The sequence below is a fragment of the Myxine glutinosa genome, chromosome 5, assembly GCF_964187855.1.
Source record: "Myxine glutinosa chromosome 5, kmMyxGlut1.1, whole genome shotgun sequence".
Classification (NCBI taxonomy): domain Eukaryota; kingdom Metazoa; phylum Chordata; class Myxini; order Myxiniformes; family Myxinidae; genus Myxine; species Myxine glutinosa.
Genome location: NC_136265.1, coordinates 169,402,272 through 169,427,941, shown reverse-complemented (window position 1 = coordinate 169,427,941; position 25,670 = coordinate 169,402,272). Strand labels below are relative to the sequence as shown.

Here is a 25,670-nt window from a genome sequence, read left to right as displayed (position 1 = left end):
GTGTAGTTTACAGTTCACTGTGCCACCGGCTGTTGGTTACTCTGATGGTCGGGTGTTTTATTCATGTCATGTGGTGCGGTTTGGTGCTCGGATGTACATTGTGCACCTTCTGATAACCGACGTGGTAACTCAGAATCAGCTCGCCAAACTGTGCATCATCCTCACGCAATTTGCTTTTTGAAAACTGATTGCGCTATGATTCACTTCCACTACATGTTCTTAGATGAATGTGAAGAGGGTGTGGAAGATGACGACCTTCAAGATGATCTGGATTTTGCTGGGTAAGGATGTTGCTTCACCAGCAGCAGAAAGTTTTATCGATTTATTATTATTGTTTTTGCACAGAGGAATACATTCCAAAACCTTGAGGAGTGACCCGACAAATACATTTGAGCGATTGCAATAATCGTTCTTGTTTCGCGTGTGCGTAGTAGCGTGAAACGACCTTCAAAACGCAATATACGTGAGGACGATGAAGATGAAGATGAGGATGAAGAATGTGACCTGGATGATGAAGAGGTATCACTTGGCAGCATGGACGATGACGTTGAAAATGATGTTGAGGATGCTGGTGGAGTTTTCATGGAGGAAGAGGAAGAAGATTCCTTAGACGGTACTCCTTGATTGTTGAATGAGGAGTTGTCGGACCTTTTTTAATTGATGTGTGATTTGGATAACAAAGAGCAATGAGCGAGTGTACTGCGCCATGTAGGGGATTACTGTTAATATTTGAAATATTATTTTTAAAATATTTAAAAATTAAAATATTATTTAAAATATATTTTTCCCGGTGTGTACCCCGGTTTAGAATAGGTACACCGTATCCCTGCGCATCGTAAGAGGCGACTAAGGGTTGGCGTCAGGAAGGGCATCCGGCCATAAAAACATTGCCTCAAACAGGGGACCATGATTGTCATGGGGCCCGCAAGACTAACCCCCGCTCTAGCGGGGAAAATGGCCTTAAAACGATCATTCATTCATTCATTCATTCATTTAAAATAAAAAAGCATTATGGGCCCCCCTTTCTCACCCCTTCTTGTTTTGGCAACGTGCTCCAAAGTACTTTAATTTTAGGAAGTTGAAGAGAATTGCAATTGAAAGCCTTGGGCGAGAATTTTCATTCCTTTGGTATTGCTTGGAAATTACTATCGTAATCTCCGCGAGAAAGCAGCGGAACTGCTGTGTAACCGTGTTCTGCTTGACAAAACATGGCAGTTCCTTTGCGATAACAAGCAACTCAAAGGAGCATGTCTGGGTTGCACCTATTTTCTTTTTTTATACCCCCCCATTCATATTCCCTTTGTGTCTATATTGAGTTTGGAGAAATGGCAGTGCAAACATGTTGGATAGCTTTATAAAGAGTCTTCATTACCATTGCAGGTATTTTTTTTCTACTTTTGATATGCCAAAGACCTCCCTCTAATGTAAGAATTGGTCTGTGGGCTCTGCACGGTTGTTAACAACGTTGCTTAGCGTCTCACCATGGCCCCTGCACAGTGGGCGGTCACGTCAGGCCTCGTGGTGGAAAAGGCGTACCTTTTATCGCTCGCTTTTGCAAAATGGTTTTGCACAATTATTTTAATTGCTCCTTGTTGGCAATTGGCAGGATGTTTAGGCCTTTGTAAAAAGGGTTTATTTCTATTTATTTATTTATTTATATGTGCTTTTTTCCCCCTGCTAAAAAGGCCCAAAACATATACAGCTGGGATCTGGGCTGGCAAATGTAAAAACAATTGTTGCATTTTATATGAACCAATTATGTGTAATGCAAAAAAAAAAAATACATTGATTCCTCATTCGTTTTAATTTGAGAATCTAAATTTGGAGCCCTTGAATATTTCCTCTAACTGCCTTTTCGTCATTCATCCCACTCTGGCCTCCAGACAAAGAGAAAATGGACCCTCTATCTCACAATTGCCAGAATTGAATAGCCCTGAGAAAAAACCTCCGCAGTGCTTTCCCTCAATGTACACGGCATCAGGCTACTCATTTGTGCACTGGAATTGCCCAAGACACAACCGGAAATGGACAGCTGTTCTGAGCTTGAGGAAGTTGTTGAAATGAAGTTGACACCTCAACCAATAATTAGATTGCATGCATGGCTTCAATTCTAGCTATTTCAAGATTTGTGTGGTCCAGCTTCCATGGTGTGCTTGTGGCAAGTGTGAGGTCATGTGTATGTCATCGGAAGGAACAATCATTTTATCAGAGTGGTCGTGCTGCTCCCACTGCATTACGAACGTTCGACGCAAGTTTTTGTGCGAAACTTCTCGAACTTGCTTTCCGAACTCGCCCAACGTTTGAAAGCTTTCTTGTTTCTATGACAAAGTAAAGATTACAGTGCGCTGTTTTTTTTATTTATTTGAAGCGCTTTTGAGATTGACATTTTATTTTGTCATTGCAATAGTCCAACCATGTAATCCGTCGACCTCAGGAGAGAGGATGTGGTGATCCGGTGCTTTGTTTAGTTAACTTGCCGTTGTGCAGCACCTCCGTCCTTCCACAAGGTGGAACCTCATACCATGACCTCTCGAAGCTTGGCTCCACATATGTCAGAGCATAGCGAGTGGAATGCAGTGAGCCTACCACAGACTGCCATGTGCCTTCTGACCTGGAAGCTCAAGTTTCAGGAGCTAGATCAAAGCAAAACGCCCTCATCTCATACTGCTCGGGCAGATTGCAGATGGAAAACCTTTACTTTTAATCTTGGCTTATCTTGTTAGGGTACTGTCTCCAGAGCTCTTCCGTATTGTCCTGTCAATTAATTTCCCACAACTATTGTCGGTGAAACTAATTGCCTGTCTTAGATCTGGATTAAGATCTGGACCCATTGCTGGCCACTTCAGAACAGTCCAGCATTTTGTCTTGAACCATTCCTGGGTGCTTTTTGAAGTGTGTTTGGGGTCATTGTCCTGCTGCAAGACCCATTAACTTTGACGGAAACCCAGCTTTCTGACACTGAGTTGAACATTGTGCTCCAAAATGCCTTGGCAATCTTCATGATTGATGATGATGCCATGATGATGATGCCATGCACACATTCAAGACACCCAGTGCCAGATGCAGCACAGCAACCCCAAAACATCACTGAACCTCCTCTATGTTTGACTGTAGGGAAGGTGTTCTTTTCTTTGAAAGCTTCATTTTGTTTTCTGTAAACATAAGAGATGATGTGCTTTACCATAAAGCTCTAATTTGGTCTGATCTGTCCACAGGACATTCTCCCAGAAGGATTTTGGCTTGTTCAGGTGTGTTTTGGCAAACTCCAGTCAGGCTTTCTTATGCCTCTCTCTCAGCAGTGGGATCCTTCTGGGACTCTTACCATATAACCCCCTTTCATTGAGTTGGCAAAGGATGGTGCGAGTTGAAGCTGTAACATGTGACGAAAATAAACGTCTCCACTCAGATGCAAAAACAGACAAGGGGAAAGGTAAAATAAAATAAAATGTTTTATTGAGTCGGTCGGTAATCAGCTCTGTCCAAAATGCACTTGGGAGCTTGATTGTCATGGCAATCAGTGTAGCCACCCGTGCGAGAAACGCTCCAACAAATGGCACTGAAAACGCTCAGGCGTGAGCAAGCAGTTACACGGCCCTTCCTCGCTTCCACCGCCAGGCGAGACGCGGCTCTCTGCTCCCCCAAAAAGCACCATAGTCCAACACCCCCTCCTCCAACATTGCAAACGGTCCACAAAAACTCCGAAAAAGTCTTCCCACAAGCGCACACTGGCCAGCCGCAGCCGGTAGCAGAGACGAAAAACCAAGAGAGACAAAAGACGACTGAAAAAAAGCCAAGACGCGCTCTTCTTCTTCCCTCCCTCACAATGCTGCCCATGCAGCCAAGAGCTCCTCACTCTCTTAAAAAGTGCACCAAAGTCACTAGTATACCAACCAATTGCACCAATAATGGCGAGCTTGTTGTTCAAGCCAGAATCAGTAAAGAGAGAGCGACTCTTCCTCTTCCTTCTCGAAGCTTCTTGCTCTCTGTCGTCATGCCGTCCAATCGCCGAGTTCCACTCGAAACACCCCATGTCCTCTCGACCAATGACGAAGCTCGGGGCGTGGCCTACCTGTTATCCTTTGGAGGCATGGTTCAGTTGCCATTTGGGAATGTTCAGACTTCTGTCGGCAATTATGCCTGTTGTGTTTGTTTAATGGATGGTTGTTGTTGTTGTTGTTAAAGATCTGAGTTTTTATGGCCGGCCTTGTTATAATTGTAAAAACATAAGGAACAAGTACAGATACATTCAAAGTACACCACCCCCATGTCAAATAATTAAATATCCTACAGCGCGGCATTGTCGGTGCGCCTCCGGCGCCCGGCAATACCGCAGTGCAGCTCATAGAGGCTGCATTGGGAGGGAGAGGTGCACTAATTGATTGATTAATTGTATAATTGCAGACATTGATTAATTGATTAATTGAAGAACCTAGTGTTGGCTTAGCGGTTAGGGTGTCGGCTTGGGATCCTAGGATCCTGGGTTCGAATCCCGGTCGATCGCTGAATTAACGCCATGGGGGTTGACTCAGCCTGTCATCCTTCCGAGGTCGGCAAATTGAGTACCAGCTTGCTGGGATGAATGATCACGGTGTGTACCCCGATTTAGAATAGGTACACCGTATCCCTGCGCATCGTAAGAGCGTGACCAAGGGTTGGCGGCAGGAAGGGCATCCGGCCATAAAAACATTGCCTCAAACAGGGAACCATGATTGTCATGGGGCCTGCAAGGCTAACCCCTGTTCTAGCGGGGAAAATGGCCTTAAAACGATCATTCATTCTGTTGTGAAAATCAATCAGGTCCACAATTTTGTCCCATAGGTCGGTTTAATAACAATCAGATCTCTGGCATCATCCTGTAAAATACAATCATGCAATATATATCAGGATCGTGGCATCATATAGGAAGGATCGATAATATTAGTCAATGCAAGCAAGCCTAGAATATGAGCGGGTACGTACCATCCGAGTCTACATGTCATAGAATAATGTCGCAGGAGTGGCCCGAAGTCGCGGACGTCCGAGGTCTTATAGACGCCTCTCAGTGGTTTAAGCGAGCATCACACCTGGGTTCAACTTTGATACATTTTCACTACACATTCATTCATTCATTTCAATTGTATAATTAAAATCAATAAAAGATTATCACAAAATATTCACCGATTTCTGTTTTTTCGGCTGTCAGATTCTTTCTGGGATGTCATGTTAATAATTGTCTTGCAGATTATTAATTTTCTTAATTTATTTATTTTTTGTCCCCCGTCGCACCGCAGAGCGAAAGGGGGACTATGGTTTTCCCGTGCGAGCGTGCGTGTGTGCGTGCGTATGTGCGTGCGGGCATGCATAAGCGAAGGACGGCATTCGAATTTGGTGAATGGGTGCAACCCACGTCAAAATCCAAGATGGCCGCCGCCATGTATTCCTGACGCCATGTATGTCTGAACCTTGTGAGAGGAATATCTTGAAAAATAAGCGAAGTACCAACTTCTAATCTGGTGTGAGGGTGTATCTAGGCATAAGGAAGAACGGTATTGAAAATTGGGTCGCTACGTCAAAATCCAAGATGGCCACCACCATATATATATATATCTGAACCTTGTGAGAGGAATATCTTGAAAAATAAGCGAAGTACCAACTTCTAATCTGGTGTGTGGGTGTATCTAGGCATAAGGAAGAATCCTATTGTAAATTGGGTCGCAACATCAAAATCCAAGATGGCCGCCGCCATGTATGTCTGAACCTTGTGAGCTGAATATCTTGAAAAATAAGCGAAGTACCAACGTCTAATCTGGTGTGTGGGTGTATCGAGGCATAAGGAAGAACGCCATTGAAAATTGGGTCGCCACGTCAAAATCCAAGATGGCCGCCACCATATATATGTCTGAACCTTGTGAGCGAAATATCTTGAAAAATAAACGAACTACTAACGTCTAATCTGGTGTGTGGGTGTATCTATGCATGAGGAAGAATGCTATTGAAAATTGGGTCGCCATGTCAAAATTCAAGATGGCCGCCTTGCATCTTCCACTTTGTCAACTCGCATCACTTCACCGACGGGGGACCAAGGCGTAACGCTTGTTGTTTTTGTTTTGCAGGTTATTGCTGAGAGTTTGGAAAGTTACTGAATATATATAAACAGAAATCGGGCGCTACTTTTGACTCACGCTGTATGTATATATATATATATATATATACAGTCACGTGAAAAAGTAAGTACACCCCATGTAAAGTTTTGACTTTTTCAATATATTTCAACATACAGCTATTTGATCTTCATTTCAACAATATTGATAGATAAAGGTGATATAATATAACAAATATCATGAAACATTTACATTTTGTAGTCCATTGTATAATTTAAATAAACATAAATGCAAATTTCGCATGTGGAAAAAGTAAGTACACCCCGACATTTATCACTACTTCAGATACCTAAAATTAGAATCAGGTGCACCAGCTCAGGTGCAAATGATTAGAACATCGTTAGAGAGGATCGTGGAGGAACCTGTCTCATTTAAACCTCAGATATTTAGTTTGGTTTGCTCCTTTTTTGTTGAAGTGTGCAGCGTCACCATGCTTAGATCAAAAGAGCTCTCTGAGGCCTTCAGAAAGAAGGTTATAGATGCCTACGAGTCTGGGAATGGATTTAAAAAGATCTCCAAACAATTTGAAATCAATCATTCGACTGTCCGGAAGATCATCTACAAGTGGAGAAGATTCCAAACAACTGCCAACTTGTTCAGGCCAGGCCGCCCCAGCAAGTTCAGCCCGAGAGCAGACTGCAAGATGCTGAAAGAAGTCTCTAAGAACCCCATAATGTCATCACGGGACCTACAGGTAGCTCTTGCCACTGTTGTCAAAGTGCACGAGTCTACCATTAGAAAGAGGCTGCACAAATTTGATCTACATGGGAGGTGTGCCAGGAGGAAACCTTTGCTGTACAGAAAGAACATCAGGGCAAGTCTAAAGTTTGCCAATGAACACCGAGGCAAAGACAAGCACTTCTGGAACAATGTGCTCTGGACAGATGAGTCAAAGGTAGAGCTATTTGGCCACAGTACCAGAAGACATGTTTGGTGAAAACCAATGACAGCATTTGACCACAAGAACCTGACACCAACTGTAAAGCATGGTGGTAGAAATATTATGGTTTGGGGCAGCTTTGCTGCATCAGGGCCTGGGCAGCTCACCATCATAGAATCCACTATGAATTCTTCATTGTACCAGAGGGTGCTTGAGGATAATGTGAGGCCATCTGTCGGAAAGTTGAAGCTCAACCGAAGGTGGACCTTGCAACATGACAATAACCCTAAACATACCAGTAAATCCACCAAGGAATGGCTGAAAAGAAAGAAATGGAGGGTTCTGGAATGGCCAAGTCAAAGCCCGGATCTAAATCCCATCGAGATGTTGTGGGGGGATTTGAAACGAGCTGTGCATGCAAGAAACCCCTCAAACATCGCACAGCTGAAAGAATTCTGCATGGAGGAGTGGGCAAAAATTTCTCCCAGTCGATGTCAGAGATTGGTAGACAGTTATAAGAAACACCTACTTGAGGTTTTCTGCCAAAGGGGGCAATACCACCTGTTAGAGCCAAGGGTGTACTTACTTTTTCCACATGCGAAATTTGCATTTATGTTTATTTAAATTATACAATGGACTACAAAATGTAAATGTTTCATGATATTTGTTATATTATCTCACCTTTATCTATCAATATTGTTGAAATGAAGATCAAATAGCTGTATGTTGAAATATGTTGAAAAAGTCAAAACTTTACATGGGGTGTCGTTACTTTTTCACTTGACTGTATATACAAGGTTCAAGGACGAAGAGACACAGAGTCGTCTTAAACAGTCTTAACTTATCCCTTGGACAACGGGCCCGTCTCACTCACACAGGGGATTGCAGATGGGTAGCTGGTCAGCCCAAGCGTCGATGTGGTCGTTCAGAGACGGTCCCCGTCCGGTTCTCCACGGCCCCGGCACGTCCCGCGAAGATGGTGGCAGGCGAAGGCAGGGACTCGTAGCGCGTCTCCCGAACAAAGCAGATGTTGGGGCGGAACGGCAAAGGGCGGACTTCAGCGCGGCTGGCGGTTACTCAGCCGTTCTCACTCGCGAGTCTCAAATGCGCGGTATTCGGTTCAAGCGCGTATGGCTGCGCCCGCGTATCTGTCCCGCTCTTGTGCAAGTGCGTGAAGTTCATAAAGTTCATCAACTGCCGCGAGTCCTCCTTTGCTCTCGGCTTTCCCGCGCTAGTCCTCCGATGCAAGTCCTTCGCTGAAAGTCCTCCCGCGCTAGTCCTTTCAAGCCCTCCGATGCAAGTCCTTCGTTTGCCGCAAGTCCTGTCTCTTTGCTGCAGTCCTTCGCTTCAGTCCTCTCGAGGGCTTTTGCAGCGGGTCTTATAGCTACGCCCCCCCGAACCTTCTGGAACTCACTCGAACCTTCTCACCACGCCCTCTGACGCCACGCCGCCGTCACCACCTCCTAGCTCTGATTGGCAGCTCGTGCTTACCGTCAGCGCTTCTGCCGCTCCAACCTCGACACCGCCCCGACCTTCCTAGGCCTGCCTCGTGTTAACCCGCCCAATGATCAACCAACGTTTAGCAAACTGGATTGAGGCTAGGGTAGCTGGAAAATCGGTGGCAAGTAGGGCCAATTCTCCTGGCTCTACTCAACGCAGACTAACAAAGGAAAAGGACTAAGCTTACAAATACGAAGACATAACTATACTATCGCGAGGCTACATGTTGCTTGTGTGACTAACTATGGGGGACAGATTTTAACCTTTATTAGAATCACTTGACGGACTCAAAACCGCAACAATATAATAGCATTAAAATAAACTTTTACCAACATTCGTGACGTAAACAAATATTTAAATCCGGATGTGGAGTTGTTCCGTAAGGTGGGGTGAATACATTTATGAATTCAAAATAGTGCAATTACGAAACAGAATATATGTATATATTGTATTTGAATATACTAGGACGTGCCCGTACGTGGGTGCCCGTTCCTTGCCAAAAAAAAAAAAAAAAAAAATTTCCAAATTAAAATCAAGTTTACCTCCCTGTCTTTGCTAGCCATGACATTCGATGCCATTGACCATTGCCACTCCTACGCCACGGTGAGGCGACAGGGTAGGATTTGTAGGAGACCTGAAAGTGCAGTGTCAGTATGTATTCCATGTTCGAATTGTTTTAGTTTTAAAATAGTAAAAAAAAAAAAAGGTTTGCAAAGCATACCACCAAATTGAGATGTATTTCGTTGGCAAGCATGTTGAGTAGAGCTGAATTCCTAAACACTTCCAAAGGCCACACCGTTTCGACATTGTGCACTTGAAGTTGTGCACTTTTTTTGATGAATTCTTTTCGAAACAATTTTTCTTCAATAAACAAATAATAATAAAAATTGTCTACATGTACATTGTACACACCTTTATGTCGTTAGCACCTCTTCATAAACAACATTGCAGAGGAAACGGCGCTTCTTCTTTGTTTCCTCGTCCTGGGCAAGAATGCGGAGGCTGCTGGATCTGCCAACCCTACAGGCCGCCACGTAGAACTGACAATGGCTGAAGAAGTCTTGGGCAGAAGATCCCAACATGGTGTAGCGACTGCCAAAAGAAGTTGTGCACTTTTTGTGATGAATTCTTTTCGAAACAATTTTTCTTCAATCAATAAATAAATAATAAAAATTGTCCACATGTACACACCTGTATGTCGTTAGCAGCTCTTCATAAACAACATTGCTGAGGAAACGGCACTTCTCCAGGAGATCCTAACATGGTGTACGACTGCCAAAAAAAGTTGTGCACTTTTTTTGATGAATTCTTTTCGAAACAATTTTTCTTCAATCAATAAATAAATAATAAAAATTGTCCACATGTACACACCTGTATGTCGTTAGCAGCTCTTCATAAACAACATTGCTGAGGAAACGGCACTTCTCCAGGAGATCCTAACATGGTGTACGACTGCCAAAAAAAGTTGTGCACTTTTTTTGATGAATTCTTTTCGAAACAATGTTTCTTCAATAAATAAATAATAATAAAAATTGTCTACATGTACATTGTACACACCTTTATCTCGTTAGCACCTCTTCATAAACAACATTGCTGAGGAAACGGCGCTTCTTCTTTGTTTCCTCGTCCAGGGCAAGAATGCGGAGGCTGCTGGATCTGCCAACCCTACTGGCCGCCACGTAGAACTGACCATGGCTGAAGAAGTCTCTTGTGCAGAAGATCCCAACATGGTGTAGCGACTGTCCTTGGGATTTATTCACAGTCATGGCAAAGCAGGGTCGTACCGGAAACTGCCGACGCCGCAGAGTGAACGGGAACATGTTGTCAGATGGACTCAAGGTTATGCGTGGAATGAGCAATGTGCGTCCAGAATTGACACCCATCACAGATTTTGCAACCAACAGATTTGGAAGGATCTGAAGTATGATGTACCTTGAGCCATTGCAGTGCCCGCTTTGCTGGTCGAAGTTTCGCAGCAGCATGATTACCATACCCACCTTGAGAGAGATTCGATGTGGAGGCATACCAGATGGACAGAGGGTGTTCAGGAACTCAGGCGGATACAAATGATCACCCTCAGATTCCGCTGTATCGACGCTACAGCAAACATGTTCCTCCCCTGGAAATATGGTCGTCATGTAGTCATTTACCTGATCGACTTCGGAATTGGTCGGACATAGTATAACACGCTCGCATAGCCACTTGGGGTTGCTAATGTTGTTATGCAAGTCTTCGTACACCCAAGTGACAATATCCTGAAGTTTTTCACCTGGAAGAATGAGCGGTTCCCTGAGCTCAATAGCAAATTCACCCTCTTCTGGATTGACAGGAATCTTCCCTTCACCCAGATCCAGCAGGAATTTTGCAAAATCAGATTCGTCCTGTTGTTCTCCAGCACCCTGCATGATCCTCATGTTTACTCTGAGACGAAGGATCTGCACTTTTCTCCACAGGTATGAGCTCTTGAAGCACCTTCCAACTATGTCAATACGGCTACCGTGTGGCACAACAGTAAGGATCTGCCTCCAGTCACCACTGAAAACCATTGTGATGCCGCCAAATGGTTCCTCTGAGCCCCGAAGCCACTGGAATGTTCGATCTGCTGCCTCCAATGCGCGACGATCCATCATTGAAACCTCATCCACCACCATTAGATTAGTCATGCGTATGAGTGCTGCAGTGGTGTCATTTTCACTGATGTTGCAAGTGGACTCATCAGTGAGAATGAGAGGACACTTGGTCCTACTATGGAAGGTGGCCCCTTTAGGCAGCAGAGTAGCTGCAATACCACTTGCAGCAGTTGCAAGAGCCACTTTGCCCATTGCTCGCACTTTGTTGAGTATATGAGACAATGTGAATGTTTTCCCAGTCCCACCACTTGCATCAACTGCAATCATGCAGCCATGTCCGTGTTCCACACTCCTCATCACTTTATCGACAACAACGCGCTGCTCGTCATTAAGAAGGCACTCTGTTTGAGCGATGTGAGCCTCAAGTTCTCCTATATTGTGCACTGTTTCGTGCTCGATGACGCGCGGAATGCGAGACTGGAAATGAACTGGTTCAGGCTCAGGAAGGCCAAAGGTCTTACTGAGCGAAAAGCCGTGGCACTCAACTTTGTTCCTCAGCTCTAGTAGCACTTCACTCACAATGCGTCCATTTGGTTCATTCACACCTGCTGCACGCATGAAGTCCTCGCACAGCACATACTTGTGCCTTTCCCAGAACTGCACGTGGTTGCCTCTGAGAACGAATATGAGCATGTTGGCAAATACTTCGCGGACTGCAGGGCCAAATGCAATATTTGCAGCCTCTTCCATAACAGAATCCACCTCCTGGTCATTGTCAACGATGCCATATGCAATGCAGGCTGCCAGATAGGTCTCCATGACCCTACCACCAACACGACGGAGATCCTGAAAGCATGTGGGGCCAGGCACGCGGTACAGTAGCATGCGGAGATAGTACAACTCGGCATTATGTGAGTTGACGGAAATAATGGGGAGCCGCCCAACCGTATCAGCCTAAATTGACGGTGGCAGAATGGTGAGGCGTCCAGGTAGCACCTCAGCATCACTGTTCAACGCATCAACGATGATCTTATACTTTTCTGCCTTAATTGACTTCTGGTTGCAGCGAATCCAATTGAGACGGTGTGACTCAATTTTTGCCATCATGTCGCATACGTACTGCTGTGTCAACTTTCCACCACGAAGCAGTAGATTGAAGTGATGAGTAGGATCACGTACTTGTAGATGGTAGCGGTAGAAAGTTGTTGGCGTTGTCCCTGCCAACTCAGTGTGGTACCCCTGAGAGCCGCAGGGTAGCAGAAGTATGTATGATAGTGGGTCATACGCTGGATGCATGGCGTCTATTGTCTGTAAACCTCCTCCTCTGAGGTGAACAGCGACTGCCAGCCTTCCAAACTGCTCTGTTGGCATTGCCCCTGGAGCAATGACAGCCACATCGCTGTCTGGTGAGGGAAGGTTGACGGTACCATGATGAAGGTCTCGGCGCCGCGTGCGACCTGTTAACACAATATTCAGTTCATTGGCGCTATCATTATGAACCACATACTCAATGGCTGATTTGAATTGCTGGACGTATGGGTTGCACTCATGAATGGCCTGTTGTGCTCTTAGCAAAAACTGCTCATTCAGGCCACTGTTCGAGGTGTAGGCACGACGATAATCCAGCTCATGGGCTGGATCGTGAAAGTAGATCTGAGCAAAGCGTGGGGTACAACCCAGATCGGCAAGAGGAGCACCAATGTAATGGTAAACCTTACCTTGTATGCGCACTCCAGGATTGAAGCCAGGCATACGTATCTCTCAGACACCGATACTTGCCATTGCCAGCGCGTTGTTGTACTGTTTCGCGTGCTTCACAAAGTCCTGGTTAAGGAAAAGGTTTTTAATAGCATCTGGAGGTTGTGATGGAATTGAACCGGGTTTTGGATTCGTAGGATCATGCATAAGATCGACCTTGCCGTGGTTGCAGCAAAATCCTCTTCTCTCCTCATTCCACACCAAAGCAGCACAATGCGAGCATTTAGTGCATTGAAATATTGAGGTCCTGCTCAACGCGTGCCTGTACTCACCATGAAGTACCTCTCGGAAGAAATCGGTATCATCGTATCGAGCAAGGTTGCGATTGTCATGGTGAGCCTGCTCTAGTCTCACACGGTGTACATCCTGATGGCGCAGGGCATCCCTTACTTGCCGGTCTTCTCGCTGGTGAGGGATTTCTTCTGCACGACGCCTTGCCTCGCGTTCAGTGTTGTCTGCGAAGCGAGCTGTCCGTTCTTCATCCGTTTCTTCTGCACGACACCTTGTCACGCGTCCAGTGTTGTCTGCCAAGCGAGCAGTCCGTTCTTCATCCGTTTCTTCTGCACGACGCCTTGTCATGCGTCCAGTGTTGTCTGCCAAGCGAGCAGTCCGTTCTTCATCCGTTTCAGCTGCACGACGCCTTGTCACGCGCGTAACGTCGCGTGTCAAGCGAGCAGCGCGTTCTTCATCCGTTTCTTCTGCACGACGCCTTGTCATGCGTCCAGTGTTGTCTGCCAAGCGAGCAGTCCGTTCTTCATCCGTTTCTTCTGCACGACGCCTTGCCTCGCGTCCAGTGTTGTCTGCCAAGCGAGCAGTCCGTTCTTCATCCGTTTCTTCTGCACGACGCCTTGCCTCGCGTCCAGTGTTGTCTGCCAAGCGAGCAGTCCGTTCTTCATCCGTTTCTTCTGCACGACGCCTTGCCTCGCGTCCAGTGTTGTCTGCCAAGCGAGCAGTCCGTTCTTCATCCGTTTCAGCTGCACGACGCCTTGTCACGCGCGTAACGTCGCATGTCAAGCGAGCAGCGCGTTCTTCATCCGTTTCTTCTGCACGACGCCTTGTCATGCGTCCAGTGTTGTCTGCCAAGCGAGCAGTCCGTTCTTCATCCGTTTCTTCTGCACGACGCCTTGCCTCGCGTCCAGTGTTGTCTGCCAAGTGAGCAGTCCGTTCTTCATCCGTTTCTTCTGCACGACGCCTTGCCTCGCGTCCAGTGTTGTCTGCCAAGCGAGCAGTCCGTTCTTCATCCGTTTCTTCTGCACGACGCCTTGCCTCGCGTCCAGTGTTTTTCTGCCAAGCGAGCAGTCCGTTCTTCATCCGTTTCAGCTGCACGACGCCTTGTCACTCGTCCAGTGTTGTCTGCCAAGCGAGCAGTCCGTTCTTCATCCCTTTCAGCTGCACGACGTCTTCTCACGCGCGTAACGTCGCGTGTCAGGCGAGCAGCTCGTTCTTCGTCAGATTCCATTGCGCGTGCACGACGTGCAGCTTCGTTCCTTCGTTCTCGTAAACGACGACTCGATTGGGGCATTGTCTTTATCTACAATCTATCTATAAGATAGACAGTAAGTATATAGACGGTAAGTATAATATAGATAAGATAGAATAGATAGATCTAACAATAAGACAGTGGTAAGATACAATCGAGACAGTTAGTCGTCACTTTCGTAAGGCCGGAAGTGAAGTCTTCACTGTCCGGAAGTTCGCATATCGCAGTTACGATTATTCGCCATTTAGTGTTAATGCCCAATTATTCAATTAGCGCCAACGTATTTTGGCTTTTTGCAATTTAATCGCAAGGAAAAGTAGAAAGAGAAGAGAAAAAAAAATGAAAAGGAAAAACATTCCAAACCGCGAGGGAAAACAACACGGCACGTCGACACAACAACGTGTCCTGTGATTGCCCGTACGTGGCTGCCAGTAGCTGCCCAAAAAAAAAAACTTTCACCGTCCGGCGACTGAATTTTAGGGGAAAAATAAAACGCTCTTCGCTTTCGCGTGATCGTGCGTGGGGAAAAAAAAAAAAAAAAACAACGCCCTTCGCTCTGACTGAATTGGGACAATGTTTTTATGTTTTTAATTGAATTACTATCCGTAATGGCGCACGCGCTCTCACATCGGCCACGCCTACGCAACAACGTGTTCTGTGATTGGCTGGCCTACCCCGCAACCTGTTCTGTGATTAGTTTGGTAAATAAATCGCCATAGCTCGGTAACTACTTCTCCGATTAATATGAAACCTTGAAAAGGCACATCCTCAGGTCCCCAGCAATATATCTGGCAAGTTTCAATTAGATCGGACCCGTGGTTGTCGAGAAACAGCGGTCACAGACAAACACACACACACACACACACACAGACACACACACACACACACACACACACAGACACACACACATACACACAGAGATTACTGGAATTATAGATAGATGTATATTGTATATATATTGTAACGATTTTGAGAAGTGTAACGGGTTTTGAGAAGTGTAACGGGTTTTGAGGAGTGTAACAATTTTGGAGGAAGGGTAACGGATGTGAAGAGTATGGTTTTGGTATGGTAACATCCTGGTAATGTAAATAATGGTCGCAGCCGTCCTCCTAATTAATTTCATAGAACATACACGCAGGTCACGATATATCTTTTAAATAGTGTATTTCCTTATTCCATGTAGGCTAAGTATGTGTTTTCCACTAGATTGACTTTGCATTGTATCAAACAAAATAAGCGTAGGCCCTTCCAATTTCCCCAAAACCTCCCTTCCATTTGCCTTCCGCATTTTGGTCGGTTTTTCTCTTCAACCACCATTGGCCACGAGGTAAGGTTGGAGAAGAAAGGCGTGGCTCCACCTCGTCAGAAGAGGGCAGGAGTGAACCGGCCCTAACAGCCAATCAACACCGCGGTGAGTGACCCGGTAGGCGTGCCCTCGGAGCCGGCGGCTTAATTCCGCCGGAGGTGATAAAAGCGAATGTAAGGGACTGCTTTGGGAGATGACTGGAGATGAGCTGGAGAGGAGCAACGAGGCTGCACCAAAGAGAGGCCTTGAGAGATACGCTGGGGGATGACCTGGAAGAGGAGCGCAATCCACCGCAAGCCCTACCTACCTACCTACCTGCCTGCAATATCCCCTGTCGTTGGAGAGACGCGCTGAACGGAGGGAGACGGCTCCACCCCAGGAAGAGGAGCAGGTGTGCCGAGCCAGCGCGTGACGGCCGCGGATACGCGACGGAGGTTTTCCCGCCAAAACCGCGAGGGGTTGAAAGCTGTTGCCTCCGACCTTGCCTTTCCTCTCAAGCAATCAACCTCGAGCCATTACCTGCCTGCAATATCCACCGTGTGAGTGTGAACGTCCTGTCCTACTCGTTTGTCTTGGGGATTAAGTAAATGAAATAGAATAAGTTAACAATGCACTGTGTGACTGCTCTTTTCCATCTATTGCTGTAAATAATATTGGTCGCTCTAAAATATTGCTTGTGTGTGTATAATAAATCTGTTCTTCCTCCAAACTCTGTCTTTCTTCTCTCTTCTTCTCTTTCGGTCGCTTTAGAGGTTTCCCAATTGAATATCTGTAGCGCGATTAGTCAACGTTCGGGTGGAATCGGGTTCTAATCGGGGAGTAACTGTTCGGACGCGGTTAAATACACCACCGCTCGGTAAAATAACATCCAAAAACCGTGTCCGTAACAATTGGTAGTCAGGAGGTGGGATTCGAACCTGGGACTAAATTTATTTAGCCCAAATTGTGGACACCAATTGTGTTAGTACCGTAACAATTGGTGTCGAGGAGTCGGATTCGGACCCGGGACTAAATTTGTTAGGCCCAAATTTAAAAAAAAAATTTTTGGTCAAAATTACGAGCTGCCGAAATTGTGTTGTTTTATAAAACCCGAATTTTGAGATCGCGCCATGGACAATCAAGGCGATCGGATGTCGGTGGGGGAGATAGACGGGTTAGGGGTAACCCAGGAACCAGGGGAAATGTATGTGGAAGAAAGGGAGGAGGAGAGCAATGAGGAGGCGGTTGAGGGTGTATCAGGTGCACAAGATGGCGTCCTCGCGCACATGGTTGTTGCGGCACCAAATTTAGCCACGCCCATGGTCGCGGTAGCCGAACCCGAGATGCCAATGAATTGGAACCTGTTTATGAAACAGATGATGGCCTTTATGGTAAAAACAGACGATAATTTCAAAGGGATGGAAAACAGGATGGGAAACCAAATGGGGGTAATGGGGAACCGGATGGATGCTCAGAGTGAGCAATTGGGGGTAATGAGGGACGAAGCGAGGGGTACCGGTGAGGGATTAGACAATAATTTTAAGGAGTTAGACAAGAAATTTGAGGGATTAGACAATGGGATAGAAGGGGTGAAAAATGGGTTAATGGGGGTAGAAAACAGAATGGCCGCTCAAGAGAATCAGTTAGAGGGGGTGAAAAATGGGTTAATGGGGTTAGAAAATAGGATGGAGGACAAATTGCGGGAAATGGGGGAACAATCCGCCCGGGAAATCGAACAGATGGGGAACCAGATGGAGGAAATACGAAGAGGGATGAGTGAGGAGGTCTCGGGGCTACGCGAGGAGGTAAAGCGAGGCGAAAAGCGTATCGAGAAAGAGGTGAGAAATAATACGGCAAAGTTACAAGGGGGAATAGAAGATCTGACGGAGGAGGTGGAGCAGCTGACAGAGGGACAAACTAAGTTAGTGGAGCAGGTTCAAAGGAACACTGCGGTACTAGGAGGGTTAAAGGCGACACAAAAAGAAATTAAAAACGAATTAATAGCGACGCAGAGGCAATGTCAGATGGTACGGGAGGAACTGACAATGAGGGTGGAAGAGGTGACAGAAGCAATGGAGACGAAGGACCGGGAGGTAAGGACGCACGTAGAAACGGTCACGGTAGCCTTAGAGGACGAACTTGAGGAGACGCACCGGGAAATAAAAGAGGTTAAACAAAAATTAGAGGAAGTGGGAGAAGAGGTGAGTGAAATTAAGAAGGGACGGACAGAAACTAAGAGAGAAATCCGGGAGGAGGTGATGGAATGTGTACAAGGTCTGTGTTCAAATCATGATGCGGTGCTCACTAACCAAATAAAAAGTTTGCAGGTGGCAGAGAAGGTGCGACGAGGTACGGAGGTGAGTGGCAATGTACATGATGTGAGGGGAGATTCAGTCGGCTTGGGGATTGGTTTGGATCCGGGTGTTCGTGAAAGGCCGTTGGTGAGGTGTGTGACAGGACAGGTGTGCGAAAAAAGGGGTGTGCGAGAATGTCCGACCATGGGGTGTGTGAGGAAAAAGTGCACGCCGAGGAGTGAGTGTGCCGTCAAGAGTGAATTGGTCAAAGCGCGTGTGCGAGGGAGCACAGGGAAGCGCGGTGTGGTGAGTGTTACGGAGGAAGTAACGAAAAAGTGTGCGCGGGAGGACGCGCGAGAAAGGTGTGTAACGGACGGGTGCATGGGGAAAGCGCATGCTGTCAAGAGTAAGGGAGAATGCATGCCTGTGGTGAGTGTTACGGAGGAAGTAACGAAAAAGTGTGCGCGGGAGGACGCGCGAGAAAGGTGTGTAACGGACGGGTGCATGGGGAAAGCGCATGCTGTCAAGAGTAAGGGAGAATGCATGCCTGTGGTGAGTGTTACGGAGGAAGTAACGAAGAAGTGTGCGCGGGAGGATGCGCGAGAAAGGTGTGTAACGGACGGGTGCATGGGGAAAGCGCATGCTGTCAAGAGTAAGGGTGAGTGCGCGACTGAGAGTGGAGGTGAGAGTAGTGAGAGTGAAACGGAGCGTGAGCTGGTTGTGACAGGTGGGCGAGGATGTACACCTGGGATGGAAGGATGCACACCTGGAATGGTAGAGCGTGTGTGGGAAGGCACATTTGAGTTGGTAGTGAGGCACGTGGTTGGGTGTGCGGGTGAGAGCACACCTGTGATCGTCACAAAGGAGGTGACCGAGAAAGGGGCGCGAAGCGGTGTATTGGTGAGGTGTGCGAGCAACGAATGTGTGCCAAAGTGTTCGGTGGTCAGGTGTGTGACCAAGTCGGTGAGCGGAGTGAGTGTACCGAGGTGTGAAAGAAAAGGTACGAGGAGAATGGGAACGGCTGCATGTATGAGCAAGAAAGAGGTAGCGTATGCATGTAAGCCTGCAGGTGAAGCGTCGACGGTAACCGGGTTAAAGGTTAGGTCGACTTTTAGCCGGATCGGGCCCTCGGTGCGTGCCGGGCTTCGCGTGCCGCGAGAACCAGCGGAGATCCGAGCCACGGCGGGTTCGAAAGGACCGCCGTGCGCGATCCACGCTGGGCCTCGCGTGGAGCGGCCGCGTCCGGGCTCCACAAGGCGGAGCGGGCAGCTCGATAGGAAGGGTCGTCATGGCGACCACTTTCTATTGAGACGTGCCGGCAGGTCGAGATCGGGACATTGGATGGCTCCACGCCGAGGTGGTGCATGGGATCTCGGCCCGGGTAAGCCTCCGTCCCTGCCCCGAATGCGGGACGTATCCAGCCGCTGGCACAAAAGAACCCGCGTTCATTGCTCGGCTGTACGAAGCCGGGCTGTAGATGTGAATTGGCGCACCGAGAGGATGTAATAAGTAGACGGGTGATGGTGATAGTGATAGTAGTGATTTGAAACGAAATTTAGAAAAGTGAATAGAATTGGCAGTAAATGGAAAATTTTTGAATTGTTGGATTTGGACGAGCGAAATTGGTAGTGAGAGACCCCCGATGTGGTGGGATGGCAAATCCACCATCCCTCACAGGTGGGGGCAAATGCGCAATAGTTTATGGGGTGGCTATGACAACCGAGCCAGGGAGGGCTTGGATAATTGTAGGGATCTAGCGAAGATGACATTAGGTAACGTTAAGGTTAGTTAGTGACTGATACCTGTAGTGGGGACGCAGGTAGATTAGTGTGGATTATAATGACGTGGGAGCGCAATAGTTTAAAGGGACGACTGGGAAGCGCAAGTTTCAGAGGGGAGTAGTTAGCTGAGATGATGCCGTGTGTGTGAGGATTGAACAGGTGAGAATGGAACAGGTGTGATTGCACAGGTGTGCAACTGACAGGTGAATGGAGCAGTGTATGAGGGAGTAGTGGTGATTGCGTGTTGTGTTGACCAAATGGTCCAGGAAGAAAGGAGGGTGCAGGTGGCACCAGGTATGATTGCACAGGTGTGCAACGACAGGTGAATGAAAGACAGGTGTATGGAATAAATGGTATGGAGTATTGGAATGGATGGTCGTGGAGTGAGTATGGTGGAAATTGTGGAGTGGAGTGGATGGTGCGAAGGTGTGAATGGGGGAAGAGTGGACCCCCATCACGGATACCCGGGGCGGGTAGTGTAAGTGTTAGGTAGAGGGTATAGGTAAATTGTAGTTGGATATTGGCATCTGTGGTGCGGGTGACAGAATGGTATGTGGATGGGTGCGTTGGGGTTGTGGAAATGGCTGGGCGTGTAGCCTGTTAGTGTGTGTAGTTGGTTTGGGCACTCCACCACTGTAAGGATGTCGGCCAGGTGAGGCCGCAGGTGGGCTCTGGGAGCCGGTAGTAGTTGTGTGGATGGGGCCCGAGGATCCGGAGGACGGACCCGGGTAGCCCAGTGCCAGAGGGCACCAAGGGGTGACAGAGCCAGGAGAGGGGCTGTCCCCAGTTAGTTAGGTTAGGGTGAGGAGCTAGGTAAGCTCGGGTGGCAACTACAGTGGTGGAGGTGTGCAGGTGGGTAGACCTGTTGGGAGAGGTACACGTCGCAGCCCAGAAATTGTGCTAGAGCACCGGGAGATGAATCGGGGGAGTGAGACCCCAAAATTGAGGAGCACCACAGTTTGGCCAATGGGAATTGGTTATTAGAACCCATAGTGTAAGTTGGCCAATGGATTGGCAGGGAAAGACCCCGGGTAGTGTAAAGTGTGTTAAAGTCATTTAGAGGATAGTTAGGATGAAGGATCTCCTCGCACCATCTGCATCCACTCACCTGAGGTGACAGGTACTCCACACCATGCCATGTTTTGATTATTTTTTATGATGCAAATGTTTGGATTGTGAGACGCATCATGACGTGGGTGTGACATTGTGCTTTGATGTTCCATCTCTGCCTCCTTATGAGGATTGATGATGAATTTGATGATGGCAAATTTTGAAGTAGAGGGATTGTGGTGACGAATTTGGTATAAGGGAAATATGGGGAAGACGTGACAGTAGTGACGAATTTGTAAATGGGTAGATTTTGTAAATATGGGGTAAGAGCAAGGGTAGTGTAGGTGACAGGGGGGTGACGTACGGTAGGGACGAGCTTTCTCACTTCGCCCTCCGTACGCATTTCACCTTGCATTGCCTTGTTTGACGTGTACCCTTGTGACCTTACCCCTCGCTCAATTGTCTTTCTTTTGTCTCCCACATGACCTGTGCGCCATTGGGTGCCGAGGGGAGCGTGCGTGAGGTGGCCATTGTGCGCCCGAGATTCCCAGAACCAGCACGCATTGCGTTGATGTACCACTTTATGGACCGCTGTTCGGCGGCCAAGTACCACTTGATGGACCCCAGGTTCTGGGGCAGGGCACCTCTGTTGGAAACCGGCCATAGTGGCCAGGGAATCTTGCTTGCGGACCTCGGTAAGGTGGCACCTCTGCCAAACAGATGGACCACCCTTAGTTGGCCCCTGAGGCCCTAAATAAAAATGGACACAAGTTGTGCTTTTTATTATGTCCAAATAGGCCGCATGAAGCCAGAAGACGTCGGGAAGAACATCGGCCCAGCAGACAAGGAGAAGACCACCACCAGTTGTTTTGTTGTGTTTATTATGAACCATGGTGACTGCGCACCGAGTGGTGCTTTGTGGTGCTTGTGGTGCTTTTGGGTGCTTTTGGGTGCTTTGGTGGTATTGGTACTGGTGCATCGATGCAATGCGTGCTGTCTCCTCCCTCCCAACAGGAATTTCTTTCTCTTGTTCCCTAAAAAGAAAAGAAAAAAAACACACAGGTCCTGGGTTGCGTTGTAAATAAGAAATCACGTCATTGTAAATAATGCTCCCCACCGTAAATGTATAGTTTCAGAATAATTCCGTAATTCGGTTAGCTGTGGGCTTGAGTCTGTTAGACAGGATGCAATGCAATAGGGGGACATACTTATTTGTGTTTTAAAATTGTCACACTCAGGGTCAGGTTAATTGTAGAGGGAATTACACCTACATGTCACACTCAGTTAAGTCTAGTAGGCCCGAGGACGTGCCTGAAGAAAGGAGGGTGCAGTGTAACGATTTTGAGAAGTGTAACGGGTTTTGAGAAGTGTAACGGGTTTTGAGGAGTGTAACAATTTTGGAGGAAGGGTAACGGATGTGAAGAGTATGGTTTTGGTATGGTAACATCCTGGTAATGTAAATAATGGTCGCAGCCGTCCTCCTAATTAATTTCATAGAACATACACGCAGGTCACGATATATCTTTTAAATAGTGTATTTCCTTATTCCATGTAGGCTAAGTATGTGTTTTCCACTAGATTGACTTTGCATTGTATCAAACAAAATAAGCGTAGGCCCTTCCAATTTCCCCAAAACCTCCCTTCCATTTGCCTTCCGCATTTTGGTCGGTTTTTCTCTTCAACCACCATTGGCCACGAGGTAAGGTTGGAGAAGAAAGGCGTGGCTCCACCTCGTCAGAAGAGGGCAGGAGTGAACCGGCCCTAACAGCCAATCAACACCGCGGTGAGTGACCCGGTAGGCGTGCCCTCGGAGCCGGCGGCTTAATTCCGCCGGAGGTGATAAAAGCGAATGTAAGGGACTGCTTTGGGAGATGACTGGAGATGAGCTGGAGAGGAGCAACGAGGCTGCACCAAAGAGAGGCCTTGAGAGATACGCTGGGGGATGACCTGGAAGAGGAGCGCAATCCACCGCAAGCCCTACCTACCTACCTACCTGCCTGCAATATCCCCTGTCGTTGGAGAGACGCGCTGAACGGAGGGAGACGGCTCCACCCCAGGAAGAGGAGCAGGTGTGCCGAGCCAGCGCGTGACGGCCGCGGATACGCGACGGAGGTTTTCCCGCCAAAACCGCGAGGGGTTGAAAGCTGTTGCCTCCGACCTTGCCTTTCCTCTCAAGCAATCAACCTCGAGCCATTACCTGCCTGCAATATCCACCGTGTGAGTGTGAACGTCCTGTCCTACTCGTTTGTCTTGGGGATTAAGTAAATGAAATAGAATAAGTTAACAATGCACTGTGTGACTGCTCTTTTCCATCTATTGCTGTAAATAATATTGGTCGCTCTAAAATATTGCTTGTGTGTGTATAATAAATCTGTTCTTCCTCCAAACTCTGTCTTTCTTCTCTCTTCTTCTCTTTCGGTCGCTTTAGAGGTTTCCCAATTGAATATCTGTAGCGCGATTAGTCAACGTTCGGGTGGAATCGGGTTCTAATCGGGGAGTAACTGTTCGGACGCGGTTAAATACACCACCGCTCGGTAAAATAACATCCAAAAACCGTGTCCGTAACAATATATATATATGTGTGTGTGTATGTATATATATATATATATATATTGTTGCGGTTTTGAGAACCCACACTCTTGTAAATAAATATGACATCATTAAAGGGTTAAAGGTTGCACCCCATAGTTAGGCCACAAGCAACAAGTAGGTCATCATAGGACTTCAGTTATTTCATTAGTACGAGGTGTGTTCAAAAAGTATCCGACCTTTGTTCATAAAAAATATTCGTATCCAGATACAACAAACTTACACTAATCTCCTTCAAAGTAGTCCCCTTAAGCTGCCACACACTTCTCCCAACGGTTCTGCCACTGTCGGAAGCAGCGCTGGAACGCCTCTTTTGGGATGGCGCGCAGCTGGTCCGTCGCATTCCGCATGATGTCTTCTCTGGACTGAAATCTGGTCCCTTTCAGGGGCATTTTCAGCTTGGAGAAAAGCCAGAAGTCACACGGAGCCATGTCGGGAGAGTAGGGAGCCTGACGAAGCACAGGTGTGTTGTGTTTGGCCAAGAAACTCTATCAAATGTGAAGAATGGGCGGGTGCGTTATCGTGATGGAGCTGCCAATTGCCCGCTGCCCACAGGTCCGGCCGTTTGCGTCGCACAGCGTCACGAAGGTGACGCAGAACCTCTTGGTAATACTCCTTGGTGATGGTTGTGCCGTGTGGTGCGTACTCGTGATGAACCACGCCACTGGAGTCGAAGAAGACGGTCAGCATGACTTTGACATTGCTGCGGACCTGCCTTGCTTTTTTTGGCCTCGGGGATGTTGGATGCTTCCATTGTGATGACTGCAACTTGGTTTCTGGGTCGTACCCATAAACCCAGGACTCATCGCCAGTGATCACTGTGTTGAGGAAGCTGGGATCGCTGTTCACAGTCTCCAGCATGTCCTGTGCGATCTCCAAACGGAGTTGCTTCTGCTCAATCGTTAGCAGTTTTGGTACGAACTTCGCTGAGATTCTCCTGAAGCCCAAATCCTCCTTCATAATGGAATGAACGGATCCAATGCTGACGCCCACCTCGTCTGCAAGTTCTCTGATCGTGATTCGACGATCCTGCATCACCAGGGTCCTCAATTGGTCAATGACGATCTCATTTTGGGATGTTGAGGGCCTACCCGAACGTGCTTCACTCTCCACTGATGTGCGGCCATCTTTGAAGCGGTTGTACCACTCCTTTATCTGTGTGGTGCTCATTGCTTCGTCCCCGAAGGCCTGTTGAATCTTGCGGATCGTTTCCACTTGGGAATCGCCAAGCTTTGCACAAAATTTGATGCAGTAGCGTTGTTCAAGTTTTTCCGTCATTTTGTCAAAAACGAAAATCCGACGGCACTCACTTACACTTCCTCACTCATCGGCGGTCTGCCGTCGAATGACAGCTTCTGCAGGTGGGAAAAAATTCACGCGTGCGCATTAGGATCGCCTACATACGTGCACCAATCAACGCCTCCCTCGCTTCATTTGTTTACGCATGACAAATTAAGGTCGCATACTTTTTGAACACACCTCGTATGTGTTTAGATAAGGCCGTGTTTCCAATAGTTGAATCTGCGTTGTCAATCAAATAAGAAGTAGGCCCATTCCGTTCATTTTGTCAGCCTCCCTCTCCAAGCCACGCCATTAGGCGCGCCCCTACAGTCTGTACCTCATGGCCCCTCCCAAGTGTTACGCGCCTCGGCCAGCAGCAGCTGCCTTAGCGCTCGCTCAACGCCGCCATAAGCCACGAGGTGAGGCCCGAGAAAAGGGGGCGGAGCGCCAGGAAGAAGGTGTGGCCACGTCAACCCACCATCAGGGCGTGGCCGGTAAGCGATAACCAGCTAACCAGGGCTGAAGTGACATCGCCGACAGGCGTGGCTTTGGGGCTTGCGGAGTGTTCGCTTGGTTGAGTTATAAAAGCAAACGCAAAGCCCTTTCACAGGACTCATGAGATATACGGTGCGCTTGATGAGAGAACTTACCGGAAGACTGATGCAGTGGCGCTGATTAAAGGAGGACCTTATTAAAGGAGCACTTACTCGCTGGCGCTGATAAAAGCAGGACTTGCCAGCAAGGACTTACAGCGGCAGCGTGTATTAAGAGATCTGGTTGGAAACGCGCTCTGCAAGAGGACTGTGAGGACTGCAAGGAAGCGCGCTGATTCAGAGGACATTGGAGAGGGGGGCGTTTGGCGCGAATAGTACGCATATTACGTACGCAGGACACCAGCCTTCCCCCCGATATATAATTGTCCGTTCGCGTTCCAACTACACGCGGAGCTGCCTGCCGGGTTTCGTCCGCTGGATCGGAGCCTGGACCGGAGCCGGGCTGGAGCTTGGACTCGCTGGTGACCATCCACCATCTACAATCCCCGTGTGAGTGTGTATGTGAGAC

The 25,670-nt window shown here is 47.6% G+C and overlaps 1 protein-coding gene across 8 annotated transcripts in view; it reads left to right on the top strand.

The window, feature by feature from the left end:
• Positions 1 to 25,670, top strand: part of CEBPZ (CCAAT enhancer binding protein zeta) — a 190,236-nt gene that overhangs the window by 158,724 nt on the left and 5,842 nt on the right. For all 8 annotated transcript variants that reach the window (XM_078779063.1, XM_078779059.1, XM_068115591.2 and 5 more), the window contains 2 exons: positions 224 to 281; positions 432 to 613. In XM_078779063.1, the coding sequence (XP_078635189.1) occupies positions 224 to 281; positions 432 to 613 (240 nt within the window). The remainder of the gene's footprint in view (positions 1 to 223; positions 282 to 431; positions 614 to 25,670) is intronic.